Source organism: Ammospiza nelsoni, chromosome Z, assembly GCF_027579445.1.
Source record: "Ammospiza nelsoni isolate bAmmNel1 chromosome Z, bAmmNel1.pri, whole genome shotgun sequence".
NCBI classification, from domain to species: Eukaryota; Metazoa; Chordata; class Aves; order Passeriformes; family Passerellidae; genus Ammospiza; species Ammospiza nelsoni.
This window is the reverse complement of record NC_080669.1, coordinates 68,325,880-68,349,871: the sequence shown is the minus strand read 5'-3', so window position 1 is coordinate 68,349,871 and position 23,992 is coordinate 68,325,880. Positions and strand designations below refer to the sequence as shown.

General features: G+C 34.2%; 1 protein-coding gene across 1 annotated transcript in view; it reads right to left on the bottom strand.

Moving 5' to 3' along the window:
* ADGRV1 (adhesion G protein-coupled receptor V1) overlaps window positions 1-17,994 on the bottom strand; it is a 262,471-nt gene extending 244,477 nt beyond the window's left edge. The window contains exons 1-10 of the mRNA XM_059493101.1: window positions 17,929-17,994; window positions 14,505-14,556; window positions 14,218-14,402; window positions 13,158-13,307; window positions 11,954-12,049; window positions 10,471-10,575; window positions 9,043-9,156; window positions 5,943-6,508; window positions 4,452-4,722; window positions 3,310-3,639 (exon numbers count right to left, since the gene is read on the bottom strand). Of these exons, the coding sequence (XP_059349084.1) occupies window positions 3,310-3,639; window positions 4,452-4,722; window positions 5,943-6,508; window positions 9,043-9,156; window positions 10,471-10,575; window positions 11,954-12,049; window positions 13,158-13,307; window positions 14,218-14,402; window positions 14,505-14,556; window positions 17,929-17,994 (1,935 nt within the window). The remainder of the gene's footprint in view (window positions 1-3,309; window positions 3,640-4,451; window positions 4,723-5,942; window positions 6,509-9,042; window positions 9,157-10,470; window positions 10,576-11,953; window positions 12,050-13,157; window positions 13,308-14,217; window positions 14,403-14,504; window positions 14,557-17,928) is intronic.
* Window positions 17,995-23,992: the final 5,998 nt, after the last annotated feature.

Here is a 23,992-nt window from a genome sequence, read left to right as displayed (position 1 = left end):
TCTCCTCTTATATTACTATATTTTTGATGGTTTATTTATACTAAGAAGAAATAGAAAAATGTTTATTCTATCTTTGAATGGAAAATACCATTCATTTAGCCCATCAGAACCATTGACATGACTTTCCTTGTGTTAATTGTTTTAATATTCCTTTCAAATATAATTTATAACACTATCAGATTCTGTCTACATGGATCATAATAACAGATATTTCTATGACCAATTTATATATACTTCTGTAAACATTTCACTGGTGCATGAACCATCAATGAGAACCACATTTTAACTCCCATTAGGATGTTTTTGCTTGGAGTTATTAGATGCTGCCACACAGGTTTTAGTGGAGAAGGGCATTTAAATCTATATAGTTATTATTGAGAGGAATAGCAGATTTGTCTTTACAAACAAGCTGTGGGTCTGCTGGTAGATAAAACTAGCTCTGGAAGATAAAAGAAACAATGGGAAAGATTCCACTGATTGGTGAATGGAAAAAGATATTTGCTTTTATAAATAAACTTTAGGTTTGCTGATAAACAAAATTAGACATTGAGAGATTAAAGAAACAATGGCGAAGAAAAAACCCTAAATTCCATAAGAATTAAAAATTAAAAGGGAGGGTTATACATTAGAGGAAAATCTTTAGGAAATCTTCAGATAGGATATCAGGTGTATCGGGAAGTCTGTACCTCTCCAGTACCTCAGCCAATGGGGAAAGAGAGAAGGGAAATGCGGCTGGGAAGTTAGGATAAAAAAGGAGGCTGTGTCCTCCAAAAATTTGAGACACCCCAGGGGAATGAACAAAGGCCTCTCCCTTTATTCAAATAAAGTAAAAGGACTCCTCTGACTCCTTTTTGGACATAAACCTCCAGTGTTTGTGGATTAATTTTCCTAGCATTATGAATCACCTTCTCAACTGATGAGTTTTTAATCCCTTTGATTCTTTAAAAAAATTTATATAAAATACTTGGACTGTATCATATTTTGTTCTGCTGTTATTCAAGTAACACTCAAAAATATTCATGCACATTTTATTTGATGATAGATGGGATTTGTTTTATAAATACTGTAATTAGAAATTTATTCTCAACCATCCAAGCTACTTACTGGGATTCTGAAGAACAAAGAGTGGTTCTATTTTTTTTTTCTCTTCTAAGATTTCTTTCAGAATAGGTGCCAATTCTCAAATTAACACCATACAGGTGGACCACTGTTGTGGTTGTTAGCTCAGTAGATGTTCTGAAGTACTACAGAGCTGAAAGAATTCCCTTTGTTACTATCTGGATAGTAACTTTGAGATTAAAGTAATAATTAATTAAATATTGCTTTGGATTTTTTTAATTCATTGTTTCCTCTTAAAGCAAATCAGTACATGAGGGAAAAAAGAATGCACTGTAAATCAAATAATGCCAAGCAGTTTACTAAATTAGTAAATCTTCCTGTCCATACCAAAAGTAGTCTACACATCAAACAAAAGGTTATTTAATTGCAGATGTCACTAAAGAAGGTTAATCTCATATTTCCAGTTCCTCTATCTGTTCTCTTGTTGTTTTATGCTTCATTTCTTCATCCCTCCTTCCCCAATTTCTGAGTTGATCCTTTACTGGGTCCAGTACAAACTTTGTAGTCTCATTCTAAACATTTTTTCTGAGACTATAATTTATTCACAATGTAGAAGTGAATAAATGTCATAGTGTCATAGTGATAAATAGGGGCATTTTTCTTCCTTTTATAAAGGAATTATTTGTGTTAGAAGTTGCATCTGATTTTGTGTACTCAAAACATTTTTATAGTTCATGGAGAAAGTACATGAAAGTATACTTCCTCTCCCTGGAATCTGCAGTTTGAAAAACCACACCAAAAGTCTGCATATTGAAGTACTTGTCACACATCTTGTCCATAGTCCACACTGCAATGTTATTTGTAATCTATCACCTGAAAGGAGCTTGGAATTAGATATTTCAAGTCTTCTGTCAATCTTTCAGATCACATGAAGAAGATAAAACACATAAACCTATTCTAATATTTCAGAAACATATTCCTTGCCTAACTGTTAACATAGAAAGAGCGTGTGCAACTAAAATGATAATATGATTTTGGCAATATTTTTTTCTCTCACTTTTTTTTTTTTTTTTAATAGAATGTAGGGGGAAATTTGTAGAGGGAAGAAATCTTTTCAAGTAATTAAAACATTTTTGGTACACTAGAAAATAAAAAAAAAAGACCAAATTTTAATTTATGATTCCACATCAACATCTCTGTTTGAAAATTTTGAAGACACCAGACTTAAATGGAAAATACTGAAAAGAACTAAGAAAAGACTCTGCGATTTGTGCTTTTGTTGTGCCATGTCATCTCTTTGTCTGTATATCAGGATTGCTCCCCGGGCTCATGATCTTAGTGGCAATAGTTAATCAGGTAATCTCAAATAGAGATTATGCAGTAGTCTCAACTGCAGATGAGAAAATAAGTATAAAAATTACTGATTACAATGCCCAGAATCTCCCACAGCAGCATATCTGAACAATAACTTGCTAACATGTATGCAAATCTGGTTTTCTCTACTGAAAAATGAAGAAAAAACATAGTTTTGGAAAATAAAAAAATCTTTCTTTAAACATTTTAGTGGAAAACCCATTTTCTTTCAAAAGCATAATGTTAGTGTATTTTTCCAGCCAATCTTACTAGCAATTACACAAATCTCCCTTCTTACAAATTCAGTAGAGAGAAAAAAATACCCACAAACAAAAAACAGAAGATAAAAAAAACCAAAAGACCACATACAGGGAAAGCTAGAAGAACTTTTCAACTACCTGGTCAAAGTTGCACATAAATTCAACATATGTTTGACTATTTTAATTTTTATTTCCTTTTTTTAATTTCCACAATCTGTCATACTCCTCTACTTTAAGAGCCTTTATTTGATTAAATCAAAAGGCAAAGGGTAGACAGAATAACACACCTGAAAAGGTAACTAGCTTCTGCAACACTGATATAATTTCGTTAAATTTCACAATTAGTAACCTATTACACAATTAACCTATTAACCACAATTAGAATCCTATTACAACAGTGTATTTTTTAAAAATTATGTAATTAGTATATGATTATTAGGAATAAAGCTCTTTATAGCATATCTGTGGAAGCAGTAACTAAATAATAGAGTTTTCTTGGTTACAGAACTAATTGTTTTGTTTCTTTTTAAATCAGGCAGAGTCATTTTAATGAAGTTAAAAGGGAAGGAGCCACTACTATTTTATATCCTTTATACTACATGGGCTAAAAAAACCACCCCAAAAACAGCTGAGATACCTGTATGACAAAATGAGCTCTATTTTGAAGAAATGCATCATTTCGTATTGGTATATTTATAGTAGCTTGTGCTTTTCCTTCTGGAAAGATGAGAGTACTTCTTGTAGACATATTCAGAATGCCACCTTTCGCTCTCTCAGGATCCAGAGCTCCAGCTGGAATGTACAGTGCAGTATAAACCAACTGCACATCTCCAACTGTTCCTCCTTCCCTTGCAAAACTCAAGGATAAAAAGCGTCCCATTGGATTACTTTCAATCTTCTGATTCTCCAAAGGATGGAATTTTATTAGGCCATAAACATCATCACTGTCCTGAATGTAAAACAAAAGCTGCAAACCAGAAAACAGCATGCTGCATTACTTTTTACCATAGTTTCATGCTTTCACAAAATCATCTCCTAACAGTCACCACACATTTTTCTCCTTAATCTCCTTAGGCATCAGGAAAGAAATCAGATGGACAGCCTCAAAGAATTCTTTATATACAAGAAGTATCGCACTGACAGTGACAACTGTCCCACTATGCTTCATCGCATATGCCAGAATGAGCTCTGAATAACTGATTTTTTGGTTCAGCAGCCAAATTGAGTAATTTAAAAATGTTTAGATTGTAAAGGATTTTGTTTTATTCACCAAGCTCATTTCAACCATTTTTGAGAAAGACAAGGAAGGGATTTGAGTCACAAAACTGTCAGCAAGTCTAGCCACCCTTTATTTAATTGTTCATAGGTTACAGACTTAATCACCAAAGCTTCCCCTTGAAGCTGTTACTCTGTAAACATTTCAGTAATCACTAAAATAGCAAAGGAACAAATGAAAATAACTTTCCTGTCTTCTGCTAGAAAACAGTCACTCGAGACAGCATTTATTCAATCCTAGCACATTGGGAATAATCTGAGCTGAATTCTACCACAGTAAAAGGGTCTGGCATTGTACACTATACTCAGCCAAATACTTTAGATATGGCCCTATATACTAAGATTATATTAAGGATCAGTTTTCTTGATTTTTATCCAAGACCAAACCTTTTAACCTGTTCAGATAATTCTTCAATAAATGTTATTAAAACTGGTAATGTCTTTACTACTCCAAATACCTTCTCCAAAAGTACCTTCTCCGAGAGAATTCTAAAGTAAACTTACCTCAGATGGCTCACTGACTTCTGCGCCTCCCTGTATTGTATAAGCTAGGAGTTTCAGAAGATAAGGCTCTGCCTCTTCTGGTATATCATCATCAATAATGTTCAGATGCAGTGTGACCAGCATCTCTCCTTGAGCAAAACTTATCTCTCCTGCCTCTGGAAATAGGTCTGCACTCACAGGTGAAGGGTCACTGCTATTTCGGATTATAACCCAAGAAACAGAAACATTTCCATGTGTTCCACCATTTCTTACAATTGTGATCCCTTCAAACCTATAGTTTTGAATGAAAACAAAATCCACAAACCATAATTACTACTGGCATGTATGGTTACCAATTCCCTAAAATATTTATACTGACCTATATGGTACAAATGCTTGCAACTTGACTCAAGGCTTACAGTTTGCAAAATCATAATACATATGTAAGATTTGAGCATTTATGCACAAACTCTCTGTAAAATCTCAGAAGACGTGTTAGATCTCACTTTCTTTACAGCAAGTAAGATACTCAGAACTGAGTGGAGTCTCGGCGTGTTTTATATTTGTCTTGCAAAATACAAATCAAATTTAAGAAAACATTTTGCCTATTTTACAACATGAATAGTTATGAGGCATGGGCATTGAAATTATGATCTTAAATGAACTGTTTGCCCCTGTACTAAAAAAATATTCAGCTACTGATACTTATGGTACTGGAAATGCCATGTTGCCTGCATCTGACAAGTGCATGACTACAAAAAAAAATCTGGAAATCATGACTTACAAACATCTAGAAAGCAAGATTTATTTCTTTACTGTGTATAAAAAAAGAAAGATAAATACTCAAGTGTTGGGTACGGACCTAAAATATTGGCTGCAGACCATAAATTATTCTTCCAAAATTTCTCACAGTATGATAGTTTGAAGCATTTTTTTTTTGGATGAGCTAGCAGTAATTAGACATTTTTATTGAGATTATCAATATTGTGTATCAGTCTGCCTATAACATTTGTAGAAAACTTCGATTTTAGTCTCTATGTAAAATTACAAATATTTAAATTGGTTTTGAGTTTAAGGTAACTATTTAATGGGAGATGCTGAACACTTTTTTTTTCTTTAATCAGAGACTGGCTTTATAGATAGTAAAAACAAATACACACCAAGGGTGGAAGACAGAAATGTATTTCCCACTGAAACTGTGTGTAGCAGTATCACAGCTTCACTGGTCCTACCTTTAGATTAGGAGTTTTCACTATTCTGATAATATGATTGAATACTTATGGCTTATTTACATATAGTTTACAGATACTAAAATACTTTCTGCATTATTAGACATTCCCACTTCCTTGAAATCTTTGTAAATATAGCTGATAATAACAACACACTAAGTGATTACTACATTATATTTTAGTAGTGATTTTATAATTACTTTAATGATATGCTAAGGAGTCTTAACAATTACAAATAAATCTCTTAAACTGACTAGATACTAGATTTTAAGATCTGTAGTACCTTGAAATTTGATCTTCATCAATGATAACAGTATGAGTGAACAGAACACTGTGGATTGACAGCACTCCATAGGGTTTATCATTCGGCTGGATAGTGACATGAACCACAGATGGATAAATCAAAACAGCATCTCCCTGCAAAGTGTCTTTAAGAAGCATAATCTGAAAGGTCTCAGCAATTTCTGGTATGGCATCATCAAGGATCCTAAATTTCAAATATGTTTCGTGAACTAGAGGTGGGAAAACAAGAGTTGTATTTGGCTGTAGATCTAGGAAGTCTACATTAAGCTGTGCATGTGCAGTTGAATCCCCAGTTATGATGGCGTAACTGACAGAGACTTCATCTTCATCAGGTCCAATTAATTTTCCAGTGACATCCTTACCACGGACCACTTGGATTGTTATCACTTCATCTTCCTCAGGCACCATATAAGCATTCTGGACAAAACGCACAGGACTGTCATTTTTCCTAATATTAATCCAAACAGAATTTTTTGTGTTGTTGATTTCAGCCCCTCCCTCCACACTCTTCAGACAAACAACAAAGACTTCATCATTTTCAGGTACCTGGAAAAATAGTATTAGCAACCGTGTGTGAGTCCCATTTCAAATATATGCAGAATGCTTAATATTGAGAAATATGGTTTATGCATTTTGCAGAAGAGTGAAATCATACTAGGTTAAAAGCTCATTTGATATTAAAATAACAGGAGAATAGTCTTGCTTTTAACTAATGCTATAAATCCCTTTTCAAAATTTAAGGTCTCTATTTTACCTAAACATACTTCTGAAAGAGAGTAGAAAGTCAAACCAAATACAAATAAAAATTACTCAAGAATCAGAAAAATCTTCATCTTTACAGCTTGAGAGTATGAGAAGACCAATTGCCGTTTTTGAAAGCCATCTCTACTTGGAAACAAGTGTTCCATTCCATTACCTATATTTAAATTTTCTTTTTTTTCTGATGTTGATTCTGATCTACCTCTATTTGTGCCTGAGACAATACAACAGCAACTTCTTTATAGAACCTACCTTGGCCCATCCATGCCTATACAACTGGAATCGCTACAAGCCCAGACAAAATTTCCATCACAGATCTGAGTGTTTTCTTGTTCTTACCAATAATTTAGATTTTGGTACTTTTACAAAACAAGTTTTTAAAACTACATTTTAGTTCTAGCTATTTCTTCTCCAATATCTGATGCAGGAGACAATAAATAGCTTATAAATTACAAATTACAGAATTAAGGATGATATTTCTGTTTTATATTACTATATAAATATATATATATGGACAAAAATGGTGTCATGTGATTCCTGGGTATGTGCAGAGCCAGGAGTGGGACTTGGTAATCCTAATGTGTTCCTTTCAACTCAGCATTTTATATGATTCTATGATATTATATTTTATTCCCCAAATCTTAATTAGCTACACTTACGGAACTGAAAAAATATTGCTATTAATATATATAGATAAACATATTGGAAAATTATTTGTGATCTTTGCATTTCATCCTTAGTGTGGACTACTGGAAACCAGTAGTATTTGCTTCTGAGAGGAACTCCAGGACAGAAGTACAACTTCTGAAAACCCTGCTGTCCAGTATTTCTTTCTCTTTCACATTCATTTATTTATTGGCCACCCTCAGATCCTTTTCTAGGGCTAGAAGATGGGCATGATAGCTTATGCCAATTCAGTTCCCTTGGCTTGTGGCACAGAAACATGCATAATGCCATTGACTGATACCAGGGTTTGTTGTCAGCGTGAGATCTGGAACATCTCAGCCACCAGCTTCCTATACTGAATACAACACAGTTCATCAACCTCATTAAAAAAATGCTCACTTATGTTTCATTTAGTTGACTAGCTAATATTCTATCTGGCAAAATTTAAAAAGATACATTCAAGAGAGTCAAAATATATCCACAACTTTAGCTGCAGTTTACATCTTAACATCTCATTTACAGATGATACAGAACACTATGGAATTTTTAATGGCATCTTTTTGACCAATGAAAAACCCAGACAGACTTAAAGACAGCAATATAAAAGATTTTCAGTGTTGATTTGCCTCTTTCATTTTCTGTTAAAAAGTCTCCATTATTCCTCACTTAAAAAGGAAATGTACACAATAGAATTACAATAAATATGCTACTGTAGATATCAGAGCTGCAGTCACCTAATTTTTGTAGGAAAAAGGCTTTGCAATTCAGAACAATACCTTTTGTAGAGTTTTTTCTTAACTTCAGACCTTAACAGCGCAAATTAAGTTCTGAGAGCAACACTGAATGCTTGTGCATTCCATCATCATCATCAACATCATCAATAAAGGGTTTTTATACAAAATTAACCTTTTGTGTACAGCCACAGAAGACATCCAGCGAGTGGACCACCACAGCTACACAGATCAAACTTTGAGTGAAAGAGCATTAGAACAACCTCTCAGAGGAAAAAAAAACCCATCTCACCACAAACCAAATTAATTCTTTTCATTTACAAGTTACAGAATTAATACAACTAATCTGAAAGAGATATTTCTACATGGCAGTTTGGCACAGTCTCTTAAATACTAGTATGAGTACAGACTTCGGAGACTATTTTGCATAATTAGCTTAAAAGCTTCCCACTTTTATCACAGACATTTTTCCCCTATGTAATTTTTTAGTGAATTTCCTTATCAAGTTGTTCAGTATCAAGTTCACACAGAAAAGTTAAATATAGAAATGTCAGTCTAATAGATGAACCTCTATGTAGTTAAAAACCATCATCCTTGACAATACAAGAACCTCACTATTCCATCTGAATAAAAATATAAAGCTTTCTTGATCATTTATACTTTCACTGTACAGCACCTAACAGATCTAGTCAGAGCAGTCAGGGTATATTCAGAAACTAAAAATATTAATTGATGAGAAATACAGAGGCAACATTGAAAAGATAAAATTATAGCCTACACAGACAAAACTGAACATCACTTTATGAAGCAGAAGGACTTGTAGCCCTGTTTAAGCCAAGCATTTTAATAACATAATATACAAAGTCCCTCCAGAACAACAGTCAATCTATACATCCAAACCAAAAATTGTCAGTTTGTTTTTACCTGATCGTCAAGTACTGTTAAATTATAAATCAACACTGATCTCCCAGGGGTAAATGTAATATTTCCCCTGGCTGGACTGAAGTCTTCTTCAGCTGGGTTTGGTCCATCTTCTACCTGCAAATAATTGGTTTTTATTGTAAGGAATATATAGAGCATGCATGAAAATCCAGGACAGTAGTCAATATACAGCATGTGAAATGTATAAGAAATTGCTATTTATTCACTCCCAATCGTATGCTCACACATTCAGTTGTGAAAATCTACTCTTTTTCAGAAGATGGAGTAAATCAGAGTAGGCACTCTGTAGAAATTATGTATTGCCAGAGAAAGAAAACTACTCCCATACAGGCCTTTTGAGAACTCTTTGGTATCTACTGATGCATAACTGACTCTTTTAAATAATAAAAAGGATATTTATGCTCTTTTAATTTAACTAGCATTTTCTAATCAGTTTCAAGACAAGATAATAGCAATTACTCATTTTGTGACTTTTCTATCTTGACTTGTGATACTAAGGAAATTACACTTAATACTAAAGCCTGAAAAAATAGTAAGACCCATAGAGGCAATATATTAGGATTTTGTTTGAGAAAATCTTGTAAATTTTTTTCAACATACGTATATAAACTACATTTTGTGATTAACCTGATAAATTTTGCAGAGAGCAGAATTTATTGGACTAAAAACAAATACATCTGCAATAAATAACCTAAGAATCTCTCAGCATTATCTATACATGCTGTATTTAGCTTGCAAGAACATCCACTACAAATCTTTTGAGATTTTGGCACATCTAGATTAAATCTTTGATGACAATTGATAAAGGAATTTTGATATGAAAAAGAATTACCTGTAATTTTAAAGAATGTAATTAAATCAGAACCAAACAAGGAAAAGAAAATCCCCCCTTTCACAATAAAGTAAGTAATTCACATGAAGTATATGAGTAATGGCCTAAATATTCAAGTAATGATTTTGAAAGCTTTAAATGTCTGGGAATCCAAACTGCAATCTTATAGATACAGAAATTCACTTAATATTGAGCTCTACATTTACATGTTTGAAGGTGGCAAAGGCACCTTGAAAAAAGTCAGGTGTTTATAAACTTTGAAAAATATACAAGACATTTTTTGCACACTCAGACATTGTTTGCTAATAATACCAAAAAATGCTGCTTCAAGTATCTTCCTAAAATACATAGAATACTCATTTTTTAATATATTTTCATTTGTCCTAAATTAAGCAGCTAGATAATTGCAATATTTTCCATTTGAAAAGTAGTAACTTCCCATTTTATAAAATAGAATTAACAAATGGAGACACAGCTATTTAGTCCTTTCACTTTAATAAACACACAGATAAGTTATGATTATGGCCTCACAGCTTCATCAAATAGTAAAAGGTAAGATGCTTTTTTGATAAACTCACCTCAAAACTTACAATGACTGTCCCGTAGGTTCCTCTCTCCCTGATTAGAGTGAGAGGAACAAGTTCATTTCTGCCCCTAGGCTCATTCACTGTGATAAAGGCAGACTAATGAGGAAGAAAAGGGACAGGCAATCAGGCACAGATCAAATATCACAGCAGACAGAAGAAATTGTTACCATAGAAATACCAAACTCCCACAGACAAGTTAATCCAATCTGCAAACCAGTCTGCTGATGACATACATTTCCTAGCAACCAATTAGTTCAGCTAATAGAAAGCTTGAAAGGTTTGAGATAAAAAAATTATCATAATGTACGTTGAGTGGGTTTTCTTGGTTTTTGGTGGTGGTTGGTTTTTTTTTGTAAATGAGTTTAGTTACGATACACTAAGTAAGCACTGGCATATGAGTACTGGTCATATTTACAGGAGTTCCCAACCCTATTAAAAATAGTTTTCTATAGTAGGAGTCCTAGTAAAATATCTGTATTGTATTTGACTATCTGTACATAGGCCTTGCCCCAATCCTAGTTGTTCTAAATGGGCTGCAGCTGTGATGTCCTTAACTGGGTGGCAGCTGTGGCTAGTGAAGATAACTGGGATAAAAGGGGGCGAGCTGGCAGGTCAGGGAGAGCCTTGAGGGAGCCCAAAGAAGGAGTCAGTGCTGTGAAGATCTGCAGCCATAAGAAAACACCAAGGAGGTATGGGACTTGAGAAATATGATAACAATATGAATACAACAGTTTTCTTCATTAAAGTCTCATTTGTTAGATAACTAGACAATGGACTCTGTGTATCAAACTGTTATAGCTGAGAGATTTCAAAGACTTACAACACTTCAGGGAGCAGCATGGATTAATACTATGGTGCTAAAACTTTTCATATTGGATTTTTTCAGGAAAGTCTTCTAAAAAGTTTACTGCCACAATGCCAGCAATAAAGCAGAGTTTCCCTTTCTGCTAACACAAACTTTGTATTATTGCAAATATCCTCCATATCGCTAGAGTCACACTGCTCTTATCCCTAGAAGGTATTACATTATGCATAGATCATGACTGCTGCTCCTACAGCAAAATAAAGTTAACTATAAAATTGTCCACTTAAGATGGGGAAAAAGGTATATATTCTTAAAATTCCCAAGTCACCTCTTTAACTTTCCTATGATATTAGTCCTCATTTCCTCTACAGTACACTGAGGGGCTGAACAATTTCTAAAAGCTTTATATTTAGATGAGCAACACAGATATTCATTCAAGTTTGAGGATCACAGGCAACATTTCAACACCTAAAAGCATACAGAAATATTAAAGCTGTATATATGTATGAATTGCATACGTATGTATCAATTATCTCAAGAGATGTTTTCAGAGACGTAACTCAGAATCTGTCTTCAAGGGATTTGGGTGAATAACTAACCACCATCTTTGACAATTTCACCATTATATTTACTAAAATGTTCTAAGATATACTATATAGAAAGTCATACCATGTTAAAAGAAATTATTCCAAAGGCATTGTCATTTGATAAGATTGTTACTGTGACAGAGTTGGGAGTGCCAAGCTTTATCCGTGGAGATGGTTTCTACAATTTAAACCAAAATAAAATATTAAGTAGGGTAATAGAAAAAAAAGCATTTAAATGTTACTGTCTCTTAAGAGTTAATATTAGCTTACAAAAAATGTATGTCCTTTTGTTATATATCACAATGATAATTATTTAAAGCAATAGACTCACTAAGGTCATTCCTAATTACTGTGAAAATACACTGTAAACAGTCAACAATAAAGTGCTTGAAACAAACTGCAAGTGATTAACAATAGTTAAGCAATTAGTATCAGCATATCAATAGAGAACCATACAGGAAGCATCTAACACTACCAGGAATTGCAAAGTTGTTCTTTTTCCCCTAACTTTGGATAAAGCTAAAAGTTTGAAGCTATTATAGTGGGATACCAGCTAAAGGATTTACTGGGACAGCAACTATAAGAAGTAAGTCTTTATACATTGCAAAAATGAGCAAGAATTACAAATCTAAGTAAGAAGGAAGGGAAAATATGCATTTTTATATTCACTGCAAACATCCCCATAGATGTGTAATATTGGCAATGAAATAAAAAAAAATTTTTATGGAATTTACATCTTACTTAGTCATGAACTGTTAGCTAAAAATACACGAATGTAAACCCCTCTCTTGTAGCATAACTCCTGTGAGACAGAACAATATGAAGAAATTAATTGGTAAATATTTATAAAAGAAATTGTTTGGGTTTATATAAGTCATATTTAACCTCTGCTTCTGGAGGGCTGGAAGTCATCCTCTTTTTCTGTGACTTCCACCCTCTCCTCCATGCACATTCTAGGCAAGAAAACAGGAAAGGCTCTGTCTTCACAATCTAACTCTTCTGGGCTTTAGTATGCCTTCAAATGTCCACAGCTGAATGCAATGCCTGCTCAAGTGTCAGGTGCAGCAACATGACAAAGAGATATCTACAGAAATGCAAACTTTCTGAGGAGCAATAAACTTCATCCTGCTTGGATTGCAGATTTTAGCTCTTACTTACTACTGTTCACAAGCAGTAAGACCACACTGTAATCTGAGGTTTACAGCGAATGAATGAAATACCTTTCACCTATACTAGATTATCCACTGTTTTCTGTGGAATAGATGCACTGAAAAATTGAAACTTACCAGTAATGTCAAGTGAAATGTGAATATTTCATCAGCCTCTGGAAGATCATCATCACAGACAGATATATACACTGTTCGGTTTGTTTCTGTATCGGGTATAAATGCAGCTGCATATGTGTCAAAAAAGTCTCCTGTGTTTTCTCCATCAATCTGTAATAAACACACAACAAATGTGATTTCCTTCTTCTTCAATGTTCTACATTACCATTCTAGACTCATTCAAACAGACTTCACTCCCTCTTTGCTGCACTAAGTCTTCCCGCTGCACATAATTCTTTCCCCTGCTGTCATAGAGTTAATTTCTGGACAGAAGGTACATAGATAATAACCCATTTTATTCATGCTGAGTAAACAGGTGAAAAAAAGAAACAATAAAATGAATAGAACACTTTCTTCAGACTTCCTTCCCTGCAATTTGGGATCTTTTGCATAATGTAACACATGAAAAGATTTTTTATTGGAAAAGCTATGCCTCTACAGGAAGCATAGATCTATATGTCTCATAATACTCTACATGAATTAAACTTACCTTAGAATGTAACAGCCCTCTGCCTTCCATTCTAAATACTGGAAGCAGCCTAGGCACTCAACCTAGATTAACAATTTGATCGTGAAAATTGGCGAGATTAAGTCTTCTAAAAAGAATTTCCCTCCTTTCATCTCAGTCAACATAAGAAAATTCCCCTAATTCCACTGTGAGTTAGGTGTTTAGAGGAGAGATTACAAAGGCAGTCATGTAAAAACAGCAAAGGGTCTAGACTAAGTTTACAGTAGGGCACTGAGACTAACTGGAGAGAAGCCTCTGAACCAGCACACCTAACATACCTGAATCATCCTTCTTAGAACCTAAAGGCTTGAAAGAACCATTGTGAAAAAGACTATTCTTCCTCTCAGAAGAGTGAAATTAGAAGTTCAGAGGAGAAGAAACAAAGAGGTTTTTGTCACTCTCGCTTGTCTCTCTTATCAGTCACGCTCAGAACTCTCCATGTATCTGAGTCCCAAAAGGCACTTTAAAAAGTTATCCACAGTTACTGAGAATATAACTGCTATGGTTTCTTACCGACACAATTGCTGTGATGTTAGCAGGCTTCCCTGTCCTTTCAATTACAAGGCGTATAACAGTCGTACTTGTTTCATTGACTACAAATTCTGTTTGTCCACTGAACTTCACTTCTGATTCTCCAGATGTGAAATGAATGAGTAATGCTAAAAGCAAATAAACTAATAAGGAAGCAGAGGGCATCCCTATAGAAAAAAGATATTAAAAGAAATTGTAAATCTAAAATACATAAAGCATTTGTGGTTGACCTTACCAATCCAGTTGATCCCTCTCAAATCTTCACATACCATGATCATTTTGTGAGTGTCTGAATAAGATAAAAACGTGCAGAGGCCTCCTCTACAACCAAGTCATAAAATGTAAATATCATGTGTATCTAATTCTACTTTTATAATTTTCATTTAGTGATTTTCTAGACAGTACTTATCAACTTCTTCCAGTGGAGGAATAGGGAGCTTCTTTTAAGAAACTTTTTTTTTTTTTTACATTACCAAAACTGTTTTAATTTTCAATCAACAATAATTAACTTCAAGGTTGACAGTTCAATTTTCACTTTCTTTGCTCTCTAGATTGTCTTTAAAAACACACAAAAAATTACAGGAAGGGTGAAGGGTTGGATACCTGCAGTCATCTCACAGATCATTTTCTGACATCTTATTCATCATGAAATATCCTCACGCATTTGAATATGTATTTGAATCTTATCCCATGATCCTTTCATGTGCTCCTGTCCTGGAGAAAATCTGTGCTACTTGGCCATTGCAATCTTTATAAAGGCAAACTTTGATTTTCATTTGTTTCTGCACAACATCTATTATTTTCTGTTAGGTTATGCAAACTTAAAACCAATGTTTTCTTTTACATTATCAATTTCTCTTACATCAGAGTCCAGTTTTGTGATGTAAAATTCAATTTTAAGTCCCAGGGAAGTCATCTGTGAAAGTGTGATACTGTAAAAGAAAAACTTTTAAAAGAATCTGGCACAACAAATTTCAAATTATTGCATTGTTCTGCAGAGGCTTTTATTGCACAGTGCTGACCAGAACTGAGAACGTGGATGCTGGATAGGGCAGATTGCTATCATAAGGATCTTATAGGTTTTGGAAAAAAACAAGAGAACAAAGTTTGCTCTAAACATCAAAATGCATTACAACATCAAACTTTAAATGAATTAGCTCCCTCACCAAGCTTCTTTTAATCTCTAATCACCATTTTACCCTATTACTCCTTAAAATTTCTGTACAAAAGGTACCAGCAGTATTTGTGTAATTAAATATTTAAATAAAATGTCAATTTGCTTAAAATCATCATTTCAAGTGTTACAATTACCAGAAAAATCTGGTCAATTGCAGTTGTATAAATTGTGCATAACATAATACACTAATATTTGCATATTAATAACATTAAGATTGGACATGTTTGCAAAGCAGTTTGCTCTCATTATCTGAGTGGCAGTTGTGAATATTTAATCATAAATCATCACTAAAATGGCAAATGTCATGCGTACATTAAAACACATTTTTGTAAAATATTGTCAAATTTGAATCAGAGCTGGGGTCCAGCACATACTCTGAATGATTTATGTTTGCAGTCAGATAGTTTTAATCCTGGACTGAACAGATAATAAGATAGCCTTTAGACCACTTAAACTAATGCAGCTTCAGAAAGATTTCAAGTCTGATTCATCTTTCAACAAATTGTGTCTGGGCAAGGATAAATTTTATGTTGTGAGGACTTGAAACAAAATGCTTCCAGGCAAGCTAAAGAACAAAGAGATCCACAGACACAGCTTATTAACTATGTCCAAATTGGAAGTACAGTCAAGAAAACCACCAATGTTTTCCAGAGGACCTCCAAGCAAAGTCTGGTGGATTGACAAAGTCAGTTGATTTTAATTACCTGTAACAATAAATTCATCTAGATCTGTTGAGCATCACAGAGGGAACAGTGAAACAAAAAAAAAGTAACAGCAAAAAATCAGGACTATTTTCTCTAGTAAAACAGCTACTCTTTTCACCACCCACTTCTCACACCCACCACTCAAACAATTATGTCTGATTATTTCTGAAAAAAACGTCACACAGTAATGCTTTTGCTGCATAGCTTCACACTACTCTAAGCTTCTATTACCAGGAACAGTCTTTCAAGATATCTATGGCTCTTACTGGGAATTCAGTATGTAACAGAACAACAGAAACGATGCTTAATTCTCACATATCTATCCATTCAGTAATTCTAATGCAGCAAAAACTTATGGTGGGAAGCAAAGATAAAACATATATATATATATAAAAGCCCCCCGGAATTTAAAATTGTCAGCACTTCCAAAGGCTTTTTTCCTAGTTTTATGTAGAACTGTTCTGAAAAAACAAACAAACAAAAAATCTCTTCAAGCAGGAAAGAAAAGAGTTATCTAACTTTTATAAACTCTCAGACACTCTGCAGAAGCAGGCACCATCCATCCTAAACTGAGGAATTTGTTGACCTTTTAGCTTCAGCTGTTACCTTGTCATAGACTTCGCCAATACCTTCCCACGGTACATGCTTCTAGTAAATAATACTGAAAACATGATCCTTGAGGGCAAGATTACGAAGTTTAGAATTACTTGAATTCTATTACTTCTACTAGAGAGCATTCTAAAACTATAGGATTACTCCTGTGGAACAAGAGAAGTTTCACAATCATACCATCAATTATTCAGCTGGTTTGTATCCTCCCTTGTTACATTATTTGTACTAAGATTTACTTTGCACAGCCTACCAGAAGTAGTTTATACTCTATTTATATAAACTACACTTTTAAAACCGTGATTTCTTTTTAAATTCATACAATGTAATATAATAAAAAACCATACACTAAGACTAAGAGAAGACTAATTTATTCAAATAGCTGAAGACATATTATAGGTCCCAGTATTTTACTTAATTAAAAATGAACTCACTTTATACACTACATTAATTTATGTGGGAATACAATTTGGTTTTTATTAATTATATTGCATAAAGTTCAGCAGAAGCCTTTGCAAGACAATGGATTACAAGACTCTTTCTTACTTCCCTCACCTCATCAAACCACTGGTGACCGTAATTTGTAACTTGCTTTTTAAATTAAGATGAAACTGTAGTCCTTGTTCACTAAGTTTTGGTAAACCATGCATTTGGTGATTAAGTACTCCCCTCTGTTTCAGCTAAATATTATTGAGTTCACTTCTGTCCATCCAGGATATTAACATATTCTAGTTAAATTAGTTTAACAAGCCAAAGTCATTGCAATGTTTTATAACAACTACAAGCAATAGAACATCACACATCTTTAGAGTATGTTCAATTGGTTAACTATATTGTTGTCATGCTTTCAGTTAAGCCATTTCAAACAATCATTTGTAGTACCAGTGGTAGTTCCAAACAATGCTAGGTACTGAGGCCTAGATGATGTTTATAAGTGATTCATAATAAAATTTTCTGGCATCAAAACCAAACTGTTATGTTTGCCCAATTATCCCATCATAAAAAGGCCAAACAGTATTAAAAGTAGTAACAATTTTAATTAAATAGTTTAGAAAATATATAAACAAGGGATAATTTGGTTCAAGTAATAGCGCATAAGCAAAAGCAACCGCGGGGTATGGAGGGCAGAGTTCAATGACCCTTGCCACTTCACGTACAAGCTTGCCAAGTGAAAATCACCCCTTATATGCCATATGTCAATACCATCTCCTCCCATTTTCGGTTCATCATTTTTCTGTCTCCGCCCTCCTCACCACCTTTACCACGCATGCGCCACCACTCGGTTTGGTGGTCGCACAAGTCTTTGGGGATCGTCACTGATGAAGGCCCTGTAGTCTTCTTTGTTGTCCTTTAATTCACCTTTGGGTTACACATATGCACCAAGCCAGTACAATGTAAGCCAAGACTAAAGTATCACTGCATCTACATATCAAGGCAATAAATCCCTTATAATTAACATTTTCTTGGGACCCAACCGGGTTCTTGGTCATTTTTAGCAACTGTATCTTCAACTTCTTTCCTGTGGTTCTTGAAAAACATCTGCTGGGAAAGAAGGGTGGGTGGAGCCCCTCCTTTCCCTCTCTTCTTTGGCATTACAACTTTTAACTATTAACTATTTTAATATTCTCAAATATTAATTACTGTATCAATATATTACTGTTTCAATTTTTATCAGCACGAATCATACCTATTTATCATAAAACCATACCTTTCAAATAATAATCTAGACATTTTAATGGTATTAAAGGATTTTAAAAACATCTCATCCTTGAACCATATAGTTTTTAAAAAGTAAAGAAATCTATATCAGAATTCTGAGTCATGATCCCTAACACTTTCTTTTAGTATGCATCTTATGACACTTTTTGAAGCAAATTTGAATTTTCCACTGAAATACGAAATATTAGTGTAGAATCGAACAAATCATATACTGATTCCACACAATAATTTCCACAATACTGTCACAGTTTATATAAGGAATAGCATTTCAATCTGTTGTCCAAGGAACGCTTATGAAACTGGTGAATCACCAGGATTAGCTTGCTGTTCCCAGTCAGTTTTTGGAACAAATTTCAGATGAAGACTTTAAGGTTTATAAGGAATGAATGGTCTTTTCAGCAGATTTTTACACCAGCTTCTGTGCTTAATAAACTAAACCCTTAAGAATGAAAAGAGCTCCTGGCTGTTTTCTTTGAAGTGTGAGGGAATCTATAGCCCAATGGAACATGGAGAGACCAAGAAGGGAAATGAAAGGGCTGCTCCAGATTAAAAATCTGAAACGAAATAAGCATAAAATGCTGGACAGGAAATGGGAAGTGGCAAAAGAAAGAGAGTTCATTAACAAAGTAGCAGATGGAACAAGGGATTAAATACTCTTTACCTCAGAGTTTGTCACTGCTGTTCACAGGAGAAGCAATGAGCTGAAGAAGCGCCATTCCCATCCAGCAGCTACAACCTGATTTACCACTTGCCCATCATTAAACAACTCACTGTATATTGCTAAAGCCCACAGACACAGACAAGCAAGAGTAAGTCCACTTTTCACTGCCTGCCCTTGTTTACTTCCCATGATTACAAATACCCAGCCAAGCTGAAAATTAAAAAACTGGCATGCCTCGTACTTTGCATGGAGTACAGCATTACAACTATCAATGGTTGCCAGAAAGAAGTCTATTCACAGCAGAGATGTCAGCACCCAGCAGCATCTTTGGCTGAATACAATAGAAGACAGATACATGCGCTCTTTCATACATGAAGTGGCAATTCTCTGTAGGACACAGGAACAGCGTAGAGCAAGAAGTTTCACAAGGTCATTGCCACTGCTGCACCTGCTGTAGAAACATATTGAAACCATCCATATTTACATCATTCTTTTATTTCAGCCATTCTCAGAACCTCTTGACATATACAACAGTATTGGAGAATAACCTGGGAAAGCAACCGGGATTATAAAAACTTTGATTTACTAAACTTCTCCTTTTTATGTTGTCAAGGCTCCAAATTAAAGGAGAAATATTTTATTTCAGACTTGTTTCTTCCTTGCCTCAAAGTTCCCACAGTTCACACATATGAAAAAACAGGACACAACAAAAACCGGCATATGGATAGCAGATATTACTCAAACCTGCTCTGTTGGTTGTTCTTCCTTCTTTGGTTTGAGCTTTTTGATTAAATGTGGAATAAGTAAGTCTCTCACTCTCATATATATTGCAAAAGAGAGTTTTCAAAAGGTGTTATTTCAAAACAATATCCACCTATATCCCCTTTTTGCCCTCAACCTGCTTCAAAGTGAATAAAAAATTAGAATTACACTGACTTTGTGTGCATCTCTGGACCATGCTAACAGTTGCAGAGTCTATCTCACCAGTTTCCAAGAACATTCTTCAGTGTTCCATTCTTCTATATGTTCTCCTGACTTTCTCTTTACTACAAAGGTATGCCAGATACCAGACATTCCCCTTCTTATTACTAACACAGGAAAGTGCTAACCAATGCACAAATTTTTAGCACTACTAGGTGCTAAAAACCCCTTGATCCACTTTCACTACCCTGAAGTTTTTGGCCTCAGTTGCCTGCTTCCCTAGTCACTACTGCTGCCTTGACAGAACAGTATCAATGAACATCAGGTGCTAAAAAGATTTATCTGCATTTGAAATTAATGACACTGCCATCAGTCAATTATCCCCCTGACCACTTTCTTTCTAATGTTTGCAGCATTTTTTTCTTAAATCATGTTATCTGTTACCATAGGTATTACTGGGAATGGCAAATTTAATGTAACCTGAAAATCCTCATATGATAATTCTTGCTCATTCAATCACCCTTTCTTAGAAAAGGCATGCTTCCTTCAAAACAGACATCTTATGCTAAGGAAAAAAGTATACTTCACTTGACTGCCACTATTTTTATATTTACTAGTCAGGAAGGTACATTTATCCTCACAGCCAGGAACCAATACGTAAAGCAGTAAAGGTGAGGCCAAGACAGAAGCATAAGGAGAATTCCAAATCATCTCATCCTGCTGTGAGAGGTCGCTCAGAGTTAAAAAGCGTAAGAAGTCCAGAGTACCCCTTGCAAGTTTTCTGGCAATTTCTTTACATTTTCTCAGAAGAATTGGAGTAGATTGAAACTGCGTTTTTAATTTTTATGTTCTAAAACTAATCATCAATGAAGAACCAAATGCTATCTCTTTTGCCCAGCAATGTCAGAGATTTTCTGATGTAAACACTTGCTCTAATTCTGAGCAGCGAATAAAGGGCAAAACTCTCATGCAGTGTAGAATCCAGCACTTCTAGCAGCAAGCAGAGGAAACAAAAATCTTCTACAAAAATCTGCAACTACCTTATAATTTTCATGTCAAACAGAGAACCAATAAATAATTTTGACTAGCTGTAGATCTGGATTATTTTTACCCACAGTACCTCCAGTGCAACAACTTGGAGCTATTAAGGTGATTTTAAATTTAGAACATAGATCAGAGTCTGATCTCTCTTATTGTAAATAAACTTTGGCTGAAATCCACTAATTAACAATGTTTAAAAATACACCATTAGAGATCTGAATTTGCTTAATGTTGAAGCACACTGAATTCATCTGCATAACTTTCAATTTATCTCACACAATTGACAAGAATCTATTATTATATAGGTTTAACTACATACTGTGAAAAGCAAGACATTGTTTTTGAACATTCCTACATACAGTACAAGTTTAAGTAAAAGGTAAATATATAGTTTTCAGCATCACACTGGAAAACATCTTACACCCATATAGTTCTAATGAACACAGTAGACATCTTTCACAAACAGAAATTAATTTACCAGGTATTCCAGAACCAGGGCTAGCTTTTTACCTGTAACTTTGCATCTAGTAACTTTTGCACCAAGTAACTTTAACTTCAGACAAATAATTACATGGGTAAGCACTTATACACTCTCTTAAACTGGTTTTTGCACCAAAAAGCAAGGGGATTTAAAAAACACAACAAACAAAAAACCAACTAACAAACTAAATCAAAACCAAGCAAGCCCTCCACTAAGATGCCTAGCACTCCCAGCTCATATTTGTAGAAGTAACTGCATGATTGAGCATGCCACAGGATCAGACTCTTAACACATAGGGAACCAGAAATCCAGCTGATGAAGGTCTGCTGGCTTCATGGCAAATCAGCCATTTATTATACTTCAGTAGAGATCTTAAACTTCACAATAATTTCCATTTGGATCTGAACTTTGGAGGTTTCTTGCACATCCTCCATGCTCTGACATAATAAATGCTGAGAACATATGTTGGCAGCTGAGGACAAAACAATCACAGTTTCAAACACCTACTATCTGCTGTGAAGGAAGTTTCATGGCCTGAATGAATAGCATATAACAGAAAAAGAAATCATGAGTTTCTGCAGTACAGTGGTTATTTTTTTCATATTTCAAACTAAAAATAGAAGCATAATTATACCTACTTTATACATAATTTTATTGCAAGAAAGAACACCAAAATTTTAGGGTGCGGAATAGTAAGATTAAACCTCACAGCGAGGACTAGATGGCATTGTTTCAGGTACACTGACAGAATTGTTGCTATCCATTATGGGTTCTCACAATTTAATACACATATATGAACCAAACAGAATTTTTAATGTGTTCCCTATTTATTACAATAATTGAATCAGCGAGATTTTCTTGAGTTCATAAAAGCATATTATTTGATACAAGAATTTAAAGCATATATAAAACCAGCTTCTTTTCTACAGTAAAATGTAATAATTTTTCATTAGATTGCAACTAATTAAAGAATCTGTGTGTTACAAAGTCCCCCAAAGACTTCTTTCTGTACAAGTAAAAACACATTAGTGTAATTTGTAAAGATGATTAGTGTGGGGCCCTCACTCTAATCTATACTATGTATTTATCCCTTAAATCCAGGCAATTTGTTTTTAGATAAAACACAATTATCTAAATTATCTAAATATGTATCTAATAAATTCATGATAAAGTATTTATTTCTGAGAGAAGAGAACCCTTAAGCAAAATTTGTTTGGATCCAAAGCCTTCTTACACTACTTTTATCATGTATTCTACTTTGCCTGACTTTCTAAACCTTTTAACCCATGTCACAATTTATTAATCACTATTTAATAATTAGAATAATTCCCTTATTAACTGGGTATTTCTTTTCATTCTTCTAAGGCACCCTGCAGTCCAAGACAAGGAAACCTCTTTGTTGATTAGTTATTTAAGACCAGTAACAATAACTATGCAGGAAAGAAAGGTGCTTTGAGAGGATTACACAAAGCTAGTTCTCAACAGCACCAAGCCAAAAGCAGCAAATTACAAACCCACATACTTCATTGCATGTAACCAAATTGGCTAGTTGAAATGCTAATTGCCTTTCAGCAAAGCTAAAGGCAGACAGAGGACCCTGAGCTTCAGAGAATGACAAGCATTTTTTACCCCACTTCTGCACCATTGTCTTGCTGAGAATTCTTCAAAATCTATTCATAAAGGTAGCTCTCTTCCTAACCTTTAAAAATGTGGGAAATTTCTAAAGCTCTTACCAAAACCTCAGATCTGTTGGCCTGCCAAACCCGTAACAGATGGCTGAATTAAGGCTATGTTAAATCCCTAATGAAGTAAAGCTTGAAACAATTCAGAGCAGTAACATATAGGACTAGTCCAAGATAAGTGACTGAGAAGTTTCTTTTGCCATCAGAAAATGAGTCATAACATTTTTCTAATTAATGAATTTATACAAGATCAGATCAACAAAAATATCATGGTATAGGACAAATGCATATTGCTGTTACATTCTTGAGAAAATTCTGTCCTGATTAAAATAATCCACAAATACAAAAGCTCTGATAAACATGCAAAGCATCCTCTCTGTTATTTAATTTCACCAGATAAATTTAGTCTGTCAAATATGCTTGTTTCAGTAAGAACCAGCATACTTATCTTAACTACAACCTTGGTTTGGATTTTCAAATTGTTTCAGTACAAGAAAACACAAGAACTTTAGTTTTATAGGAAATACTCATGAGCTAATCTATTAAGCATTTTTAAAATATTTTTCATTTTTTCATATTTCAGACTTATAGCTTGAAAATTCTATCTGAAAACTGCCTCAAGTTCTCATACACAAAGTAAACTAGATCTTGGAAGTGTTTATTTACACAAAGTACTTCCCAGTGATATTATCCACTGAGAAAGTGACTTAAGCAAGTGAGAGTTTGCAGAAATTTGCGAAAATATTTGTTATTCAGTATTTT